The 10751-nt window shown below is 41.2% G+C and overlaps 1 protein-coding gene across 6 annotated transcripts in view; it reads right to left on the reverse strand.

Annotated features, from left to right (window-relative positions):
* The window catches only part of Clca3a1 (chloride channel accessory 3A1), a 31301-nt gene extending 21958 nt beyond the window's left edge, over window positions 1-9343 (reverse strand). For 2 of the 6 annotated variants that reach the window (NR_130895.1, NM_009899.4), the window contains exons 1-7: window positions 8930-9343; window positions 7537-7677; window positions 6773-6920; window positions 6324-6432; window positions 3520-3697; window positions 3095-3322; window positions 300-524 (exon numbers count right to left, since the gene is read on the reverse strand). Coding sequence is in view for 4 of the 6 variants with exons in the window: in NM_009899.4 (NP_034029.2) it covers window positions 300-524; window positions 3095-3322; window positions 3520-3697; window positions 6324-6432; window positions 6773-6920; window positions 7537-7677; window positions 8930-9088 (1188 nt within the window). In the remaining 2 variants the exon portion in view is untranslated. Of the gene's footprint in view, window positions 1-299; window positions 525-3094; window positions 3323-3519; window positions 4122-4216; window positions 5061-6323; window positions 6433-6772; window positions 6921-7536; window positions 7678-8929 lie in introns of those variants that run through there. The other 4 variants (XR_003954276.1, XM_006500965.4, XM_006500968.4 and 1 more) reach the window with 4 other exon arrangements.
* Window positions 9344-10751: the final 1408 nt, after the last annotated feature.

Below are 10751 nucleotides of genomic sequence, written 5' to 3' on the forward strand. Positions count from 1 at the left end.
TGGGATCCCAGAGAAATGTGTAGCTCCTCATTGAGGTTTTGATAATTGTTTGCCCAAGGAACCTTTGCCCTGTCCTCTACCTCCGGTCACACAGCCTCTCAGGATTTTATCAGTAGAGCAAATGAAAACTGAAAAGGTGTGGCCGTAAATAATAGTTGGTGAAGCTACTTTCAGAAAGGTTTTTCTCTTTCAGGTCAGAATGCTATTAAATGAGTGAACCCTGAATTCAGGACCCTATTCAAAGGTAAACAGATAGGATGGAAAGTCAATGTCCAGTTACATTCAATTTAAAAGATCACCTGAAATCCTGCCTGGAGTCCATGGCAAATTGAAGTTCCACCAGAAGCCTGTTGGGGGAGGTTTGCGGTGATCTTTTGGTAGTCACTACTACTCGTTATTTTTATTAGATAATTTTGGATGTGGGCAGCGCTGTCAAATGTGACTAATCCAACCATAGACTCCTTTTCCACAATTTGAGTTAAGTACAGTTCTGCTGCTTGATTCATTCGAATAAGACGGTCTTCCTGTAAGAGAAAGATGCATGTACAATAGCAGGGTCTCTTCCAACCTTGACGGATTAATGAACAATAAAGGCATCCATGGACCATAGAACATGGTAATAATTAATGGACATTAAAATTTTAACTCTTTAATCTAATTAAAAAGTTTAAGATATTTAAACTTTAGTTGTTATAGTTCTGACAACCTTCAAAGTCTATGCTCATTTTCCAACAGTTATCTATTTGGAAGTTTCAGCTGAGGAAATGATTTTTAAAGCACATAAGATGTGTTTATTGGAATATATTTTAAAAGTAACACGGTGAATATCTCAAAAATGTCCATTAATACAGAAGTATTTATGAAGATTATGGAACACTGTTTATATAATATCCTTAAAAATTGTGTCTGTGCTTGATGGGCTATTGCTGCTTCCAGAAAGCCTATGTTATTAAACAATAACTCCAATGAGAAGTGTGGGACACTTCCTTCCAAAGGGTCACCAAACAATATCAATCCCTATCATTACTTTTGGCTCCTCCCCAGAACTAGACAGTAGACAACACTCTCAGGCTGGTGGATGCAGAGAAATCAAGATGGAGACAAGCAAGAATCATTTTCCCTGATGGATAGCTTTCATGCTGCCAGAAGGAGCTATATAGGCGTCTGGAAATATAAGGTCACTGGGATAGTCTTATTTTAATGGTGGCAAATGGGCAGTACAATGCCCATCTGCCAAAAAAATGTGTCTGCTGGTGTAATGGTCACATCACTGCCATGGGTGCAATCAACTGCTTTCTGGTTGGCTATGACACCCTCTCCACGAGAGAGAGTTCATGCCTCACACTGCAAAAATGGTCATGAACCCAAGGCTGGCATGGTTATAGGTTGTACTGGGGAATCTACTACCAGTTTTGCCATGTTTGTACATGTTATCAAATACTTACATTTTGCCTTCTAAATATGCTTATACCTATAGATTAGTGCTGCCTCTGGGCCTTAGTTTCTGGGGCATTCACAGGAGCTTCTTTTTGCAATGGGAAGTGGTTAATTCAGAGACTCATAACTGGTCAAAGTACTGAGAATAAATGAGACACTGTATCCTGCCTTCTCCACAGTCCAGGAAACAGGGCAAGGGAGAAGGTGGAAAGAGGCTTAGAGCTGGAGCTGTGAGGCGCCCTCTACTGGCCATGACGTGGTCACTGCACTATGAACTCAGCTCTGGATACCTGCACAAGATCAAGCCAGGCAACATGAACATCCCTGTGTGGGTGGGGGAGGGCTCAAGAGGCTCTCAGGGCATTTCAGGGCTGCTGGGGAAGGGGACTCATCTTTCTCTACAGGTAGACACTGATGAAATTCCTGTGCTTTCCACAGTAAGGGAGCCATTACTACAATACCCTTGAGAGTCGTAGGGATAATTGCTGAGGTGGTGCGAGAAGCAGTGAAAGACAGGGCAGTGGGGTTTTATATGTTAAAAATATATTGCATACATGTATGAAATTGTAACAAGTATTTCACAAGGTATGTCATGGAGGTGGGCCTACATGCCTGCAATCCAAGCACATACGGTCCTGAGACAGATGGAAGGACACAGATTGAGACCTGTCTGAGTGACCACCTTGCAGACATGAGGCCACCTATGGCTCCATATCATGACTTGGTCTCAAAATACCAACAGACAAAAAAAAAATTAGTGTCAGAATGCATGCCTAGTATTTACAAGGCTCTGGGTTCAATTCCCAGCACCCCGCTCTTCCCCACCCACATACACACACCCACACAATTTTTTTTTCACAAAATAATTGTTTTCTTTTTCTTTTTGGTAAGGAGTATATGTGGTAGATTCTATAAAAGTTGGATTATAAAACATCTAAAATATAATAGCTTTTGAGAGGAAAGGCGAATGTAATAAAAATAAAACATGAAATATTGAAATTGTAAATTTTTTCTTCTTGTTGTACTTTTTTTGTAGCAAAAACTGAAAGTTCAGGAGTAAAAATGACCTTTAATCCAATAAAAACAACAGCAAAACTTTTTTTTTTTTTTGAGTCAGGGTTTTTCTGTGTAGCTTTGCCTGTCTTGGGAGCTTTGTCTCACTCTGTAGACCAGGATGGTCTCGAACTCAGAGGGTACCTGCTTCTACCTCCCAAGTCTGTGGATTAAAGGCGTGCACCACCTCTGCCAGGCTCAATAACTTATTTTATTTTTTCTTTTATTAGATATTTTCTTTATTTATATTTCAAATGTTATCCCTTTTCCTAGTTTCCCCTCTGAAAATCCTCTATCCCCTCCCCCATCCTCCCACTCCTCAACCCACCCACTCCCATTCCTGGCTCTGGCATTTCCCTATACTGGGGCATCAATAACTTGTTTTAAAAAACTTATTCTAGGTACTTATTTACATACAATTGTTGGGTAGATATTTTTCTGATCATGAATATATATATATATATACATACATATACATATACACATACATTTGATCATGAATATATAGGTTTATATGTTTAGTAGAACTAAACCTCAGAATAAATTATAGTTCTGTATTTCGCTTAAATACTTAATTTAAGAAATCCAGCATATCGTTTCTTACTTTGTCCATGCTTCCAGATTTATCCAGCACCAAGCACACCACTCGCCTTCTGGACTTGAGCAGTGAAAATGTAGGTGGAGGAGGGGCTTCTGTTCCTCTCATGGGAGGGGCATTCTGAAAGTCAGCAGACGTCTTGATTACATCCCACGTGCTTCTGCGATTGCACATTTTGTTTTGTAGGTTTGGGGCTTCTGCATTGTGGTTTTTTTCTGTGCAAAATTCAACCACCTGAAACATAAATCAATTAAAACCTGATATTGTAATAATTTATAAGGGATCACCTTCTTTCTTTTCAATGCAGAGTTAGTTGTCACATGCATCCTGAAGAGGATTTGTCTCCTGACAAGCCGGTTTGTATGTAGATACTTTCCCGTCCATTTTACACGCTTGGAGGGTCATCGAGGAAAGAAGTGGAAAGCACTTACAGAATTAAGGTTTTGCATGAACATTATGGAGGCCCCAGCCGTCTGTATTTTGTCTGGGATAAATGTACATTTGGGTTCATACAGCCGTGTCTTCGAGTCACGCCGGCACGCCCTTGTGACACAGTTGCCTCTCTCACAGTTGTGAACCACATTGGTGCCAGTGATCCTGGTGGAACACCTATGACAAAAGAATTGGATTACCTTGGTGATTCTAGCTATTGGACCTAGAGCCCGTGCATGCTCGGTGAGCCCTCTGCAACACCTCTGCTTCCTCAGCCCCATATTGGTTTTTAAAATCCCTATGTATTTCAGTACTAGGAGTCAAATCAGTACTCTAAAATCTCTCTGTGGCAACTGCTATTGGTCATCCTCTACCACGCCCTCCACTTTGACAAGAGTAGATACAGGGCCGTGCCCCCCCAGGTTTCAATAGGAACAGTGGTTTTGAGATTTATTATTATTTTTAATGTTTATGTAAATGTTTGGTCTATGTGCTTCTTGCATATGTGTATGAGTGTGTTCATGTGGAGGACAAAGGGCGAACTCAGCTGTTATCCGAAGTCATTCCGTTCACTTCCTTTGAGGCAGGGTCTCTCCTCAGCCTGGAACTCACAGAGTAGGTTAGACTGACTGCCCGACCTCCCTTCCACAATCTTCCTTTCTCCTCCTCCCCAGTGCTGGGGTCGCAAACACGTACCTCCATGCCAACGTTGTTTTCGTGAGTTCTGGGCATCAGTCCTAGGTTCTCATGCTTGTGAGGCAAGTGCTCTATAGACTGAGACATATTCCCTGTTGGGTGTCAGGGGAGGTTCTGATACTCAACGTCCAGTTTGCTAATTTGTTCTTGATTTGTCAGTCAAGAAGGCTGTGAGCCAACTGTTGGGTGGAAGGGACAGGTTCCCGGGTCCCAAGAGGAAAAGGAGACACAGGGAAGGAGAGAAGAAGCTTTTCTGCCATGCTTGGAGGAAAAGGGACACAGCCACCATGTAAGACCTCGGGGGCAGCGAGGGCCTGTGGCCTCAGCTATGGGCGGGGTGCCAAAGATGTGTGGCAGGAGCTAATTGGAACAAGCCACTAAGTTTAGGGCAGGAGGAGAGATGGAGTTAAATTGGTTAGGGCACGCATTTCCGGGCTGGAGGTGTTAGCGCCCAGCAATTGTGCTTGGCAGGCAAATTAAGGTGAAATAACTGAGTGTGTGTCTTTCATCTGTGGATTTCAAAGGAAGCTGGCTTAGTGCTGGTTGCAATCAAGCCTGGAGCTAAGCCATGTGGAGCAAACGGGAGCCAGGAGGGACCAGTAGTGCCGCAGTTCCTGGGCAAGTTGGTAGTGTGTTTTAAAAACTACATGCAACAGTTGAGAACAGCATTTTTAGTTCATGTTCGTTATCATTGAACCAAAGATAGTATTTACTGTATTATAATAATGTTGTAGAAATGAAATGAACTAAGAGTTACTTAACAATTCTCCCCCAGTGAAGGAGCTAGCGAAAGTACCCAAGGAGCTGAAGGGGTCTGCAACCCTACAGGAGGAATAACAATAGGAACTAACCAGTACCCCCCCCCCCCCCAGAGCTTGTGTCTCTAGTTGTATATGTAGCAGAGGATGGCCTAGTCAGCCATCAATGGAAGGAGAGGCCCTTGGTCTTGTGAAGATCATATGCCCCTGTATAAAGGAATGCCAGGGGGGTTGCGGAGCAGAACGGGGGGGAGGGGGGGAGGCTATAGGGGACTTTTGGAGAGGAAACTAGGAAAGAGGGTAGCATTTGAAATGTAAATGAAGAAAATATCTAATAAAATAAATAAAAAAACCAATTCTTGACTAAAAGTTAAGAATTGTTTTTGGTGGAGTGTGGTGATCAAAATTAAGCTTAAAATTCTCTTAAATTCTCACACGGCTTTGGCTTTATAGTAGTCTTCAGTTTACCTTTTGACTTACACTGAAGGAAGAATTGAACATAATTAATTCATTCTCAGCTGATCCTTTTGTGCACGGGTCCAGGCAGCTCTGCAGATCACACACGGAGGGAGGCAGGCTGGGTAGGTGTTTTCAAGAACACTATTTTATAAGATAGATGTCCTTTCAAAGACTGGCTGCCTCTTCACATCAACTTCTATTTTTCTCAATACTTTTCTCAATGTACTAAGTGTCTGTCACTTTTAGATTTAAAGGCTTAAATACCTACCAGTTTATGCATAGGGTTTGATTAGATTTCTCAGAGAATTTTATTTCTTAAAAAAAAAAAGATCAATGTACTCTCAGATCCTCATGAGACACAGGATTTTTCACCAATTTAAAAGAAAAGCATTTTTATCACAAAGCTGTCTGGCAACTTAATTGTCTTCAATGAAATGGTTATCCCCTATAAGGTTTGGAAAGAAGTAGAAGCGACATAGACTGGAGGGAAGGGCAGGGCATATGAGAATGTAAAGAAGGGAGGAGCGTCACATGTCTTCTTTCTACACACAGTTAGTATACAATATGCATGAAGAAATCAAAGTGTAAAATAATATAGAATATGTCAGTAGGATTAAGTTGCAATTTGTTGATGTCTTTGGGTTTAGCTATTTCATATTTTTGCTATCAATAAATGATATTTGTAAAATTCTAGTAAGTCTGAGTTAGGTCCATATATCTGATTATCTTCATTCCAAGGCACCAGAACTAATCAAATATGTGTTAATACAAAGTGCTACAGTTTGAATATTGTGTGAACTGTCTAACACTCTGTCAGTTGAACTGCCAAGTACAGACAGCAGAAGACTCTCAGGCAACAAATTGTAGAAATGGAAAGTTCACAGTGATACCTTGTTGCTTCTATAGTGTTCTTTCTAGACATGTAGAAAGGCTGGTCCACGTTATACTCATCAAATACTCCCCACCGGAGATGGGCCCACTCATGGACAAAGACTCTGCCTGAGAGAGAAGACTGTCATCTACAAAACTGAAGTTTATGTATTTGAATACAGTTTCCTTTTATTTTCAATCACTTTGTCTATTTCCCAAATTGCAATTGTTACAAACTCTAAGAAATTGATAATTTTTAATAGCTGAAAAATTCGAATATGCTTGTTATAACAAGTGACCCATTTTATGTATTAATTTGAATGCACAAATAGGTGGGATATAACTATCATAGTTTCAAACACAGGTGTTAGTGAAGGCTTAATTTTCTTAAAGTTTTAGAAATCCACATTAATGGTAGTGGTTTGCTTTTCCCCAGTGGAAATAAGAAGTATAAAATAGTTATTTTTACCTCGGGGTCCGTAGATACGCAAGTTATCAGTGAGTAGGAAGTTTGGAGTGAAGTGTATGTACTGTCCTCTGTCCCCACACTGTCCATACTGAAGGGTGTAGGGGTCGTCTCCATGTTGCAGGTGAGGATCCGCAACTATGACGTCTGCCTAAACACAGAACAGCAAACCCAGTCAGATTCCAAGATGTTAGAATCAAGAGATTTTACAAACAAGGACTGTCTCACTTAAGTGATAAAAGTTAGGGTTGAGTAGAGGGCTCCGTGGGTAAAGTGCTTTCTGTTTATGCACAAGAACGGGAGTTTCAGTCCCAATACCCACTCAAAAGCTGGGTATGGTGACGTGTGTTTGTAACCCCACTGGTGAAGTGGTAGAGACAGACAGACTACCAGAGATTGTTCTCTAGCTAGCCTACCCAAATTGATGACTCTCAGGTTCAGTAGCAGACCTTGTCTTTAAAAGTTAAAGGTCCAAAGCAAATAGAGGAAACCACCTAATATTAACCTCTGACTCCTACATGATCACACACACACACACACACACACACACACACACACTTGGGGAGAGCATGTTTGTGTGCATCTACACACATACACAAACATGTGGATGTGTACAAATAGTCCACACAAATGTACACACAGACACACAAAAGCAACAACAAGTTATAATACTTATTACTAACTTAATGGTTAACAATTATCAAACCTTGTAAACATTCATTTGGAAACCCACAAGAAACAGTTTAGGAGCTGGACAGGAAACCTACTTTGTCATACGATTCTCGTTTTGGCATTAAGTACTCAGGTTTTGACTTCCAGGTCATCGGGACTAATATGCTTATGTTTCTGAAATAAACTCTTCCTTGGCTGGCTTCAAACAGGTAGGTAGAGGCTTGAGTTACCATTTCCTGAGAAAATGAAAAGTGCATTGTGGTAGCAATCTCAAAACAAACTGAGCATAAATCATCTATACATAAACCAGAAGAAGCAAACGGGGGCTCCTCTTCCTCAAGTGTGTGTGCACAGAGTAACTGAAAAACTGGGATACATTTGACTGAATCTCTTGGATCCGTAAACTCATTTCCACATGCCCAAAGCTAACCCTGACCTTCACCTGCCCACCCCTCCAGGTGGCAGTTGGATTGGAGATGCGACTGCAGTCTGTGCGTTAGGCATAACAGGGATGAATGTCAGAAGTCTGCAGGCAAGTGGTGCGTTAATCAATTTTCTTACAATTGCATTGTTCAAACTCACAGGGAGCTTAAGGTTTGGTAATTATTGTATTCTATGTTAATTAAAATTGCCTTTGTTTTATTTTGAGTTACTACCCAAGTAGAGCATATAAATAAATGACCAGATTATTAAAAAAAAACACACATTTTTTTGGTAAACTTTATATATGAATGTGTCTACACCCTTCCCCCATTCCTCCCACAACCCTCCTTTCCCTAACAAACTCACGACCTCATCTTCAATTATCATTTTACACATATGTATACACAGCTGTATTTATAACCCACTGAGTCACTCTGGCATTGCTCAATGTCTAATAATAAATACAAATAAGACTGGTTTGCTTCTGCCTGCTACTTGCTACAATCCTACAAACAATTCATTCAATTTTTAGAGGAACCCAGCCTTCTGCTCCTAAGCATTGCATGGAAATGTTGCAAGGACCTATGGACAAAGTACACACGACGCAAACATTTTTATTAAACAAGTGCAATTAGGAACACATCAGCTTTAAGCATGTGTCAGTTTTCCTTTAAGTTAAGATAGGTAAGGATTTTCCAAAGTTGAGCACGTAGGAGCAGCTGGAGGAGTGGGCAGGACATTTGCTGTATAGACTCTGTAAACCAACATTACTAAGATAAAGTGTGAGAACTCTTCTTCTTCTGAAGTCTCTTACTTTACCAAGTTAATAAATTATTAACAGGTTAAACACAGATTTTATTATATAATAAAAATATAAAGCTAGGCAAATTTCCATCTTGACTGTAGATAATACTGCAGACATGATGAAGATGGTTAAAGTGCCCTTTAGGAGGGTAAAACCGTGTGTGTGAGTGTGTAACTGTGTGTGTGAATGTGTAACTGTGTGTGTGAGTTTGGATGCGCAGGCAACAGAATTATTGACCTGACAATAAAACCCCTTCTTACCTTTATGCTTGGGATGAGCCTTTCGTCCTCCGGCACACTGGGGTTAATGGCAATGACCACACCCTCGTATCCATTGCTGTTGAGATGCACCATGGAGCTCTCTGTGTTCTGCAGGAGATGCAGGGTGAGGAACAGAAGGACCTGCAGCCCTGGCACCATGTTCGCACTGCTCCAGTGAGAAGGAGCAGCACAGAAGGGTATTTATGTGTGTGCCTCGCTCGGGAATTTGAAATAATGTGATCCCTGCCCCCCCAGCCTGTCCTGGACAAGCAGTCCTTGAACATTCTTCCCAGAAGACCTTGGCTATTTGCCATGATAGGCAGGATATACATACTTTGTATGATAGGCCTTATCGGCCTGAACAGAAACAGCTGCCTTAGCTGCAGCTATGAACTTTGGTGTAGTGGAATTCATGAACGGACAAGAAATGGAAACTTATCAGATTGGCTGCTGTGCTGTTGCTACCTGCATTGCTATTCTGGGGTTGGGTTTTGAGGTTTACCCCTATATATATGCTGTGCTAAATATTAAACATGAGCCTTGGCTCCATGTTTCTTTCACCCTCCCATCTCCTCCCCGCCCCCCTGCCCTTTTTATTTCCAGCCCTCCTTTCAGGCGAGCCCTGCTTGAGTCTAAGCCACTGGACAGCCACAAATCAAGTCCAGAATATTTGCATTTATGTGTAGGGTGAAGTCCTCGTGACCGTCCTTATTGCTTTCATTCTGGAGACTTAATGGTTAAATGTCAGTGGGGACTAAGGTAAACACATCTATGGTTCTTTCTAAGGCACCAAGTATTTCCTGAAGTGAGCTATCCTTTTGGATTGTTTGTGAAGCCACCCTCATAGCTGTGGGTACTTGTCATTGTGACCGTCTTCATCACTGCCACCCCATCTTCATAAAGATACAGCCCCACAGTTCTAAGTTTTCAGGGTCTGTTTATAGGGTGAGGTTAGCAAGTGATTTAAAAAAAAATCACAGGAAAGAGCAGATGGAAAGGCTGGTGTTAAAAAAGCAAACAACGAACAGGGCTGGAGTGGGCGTGGCAGAGATTTATGACTTTATGTTCCTTCTCGGGAGGGGACTGTTAGAAGCACAATGCTTCAAAACCGGCCTTGGATCACGTGGGACTTTCCTTTGTCATCTTCCATGATAGCTCCTAGTTTGTTTCGGCTTTTGAGTGGCACTGAGTATTCCACATCCTTTTGTAACTTGAGAACTTAATATTCTTCACCTGAGAGTTTTTTGTTTGTTTGTTTGTTTTTTTGTTTTTTTGTTTTTTTCCATTGACTAAAGTGCTCTATAGCTTGAGTCGGTTGTACAGTGTCATCATGAGTGCGCTCGAAGCTGGCTGAATGTGAGCCCAACTCCTTCTTGTCCTGGTCACTTAAAAGTCACATATTTCTCTGTTAGGGTTGTGTGACTTTTTTTTTTTAAGCTTTGTCTTTTGTAAAATATCTGAATTGTTATGAGATGTTGGAACTGCTAAATGAATTAATCCATGGGAAACATGTCTTACTGCCTTACACAGTAAGACCATGTTGCAAGCAAGCAAACAAAGAAAATGATAAAGAAAAAAAGATGTTATTGTCCTATTCTGGCACAAAGTAGACCTCAGCAAATTAATGTTTATTCCTTGATTTTCTTGTATTTTTCGATTTATGTGAAAAAATTGAGTGCTTCAGGAGCATCACCCAGTGCTCTGTGGTCAGGCACAGAAATGAGAAAACTCTGGCATTGTCTCCAAAGAACTCAAAGCCTTGTCTCATGAGTTAGACTGGACCGATAAAGCGTTCAAACACAAGACAGCGGGAAAGATGCCG

The sequence above is a fragment of the Mus musculus genome, chromosome 3, assembly GCF_000001635.26.
Source record: "Mus musculus strain C57BL/6J chromosome 3, GRCm38.p6 C57BL/6J".
Classification (NCBI taxonomy): Eukaryota; Metazoa; Chordata; class Mammalia; order Rodentia; family Muridae; genus Mus; species Mus musculus.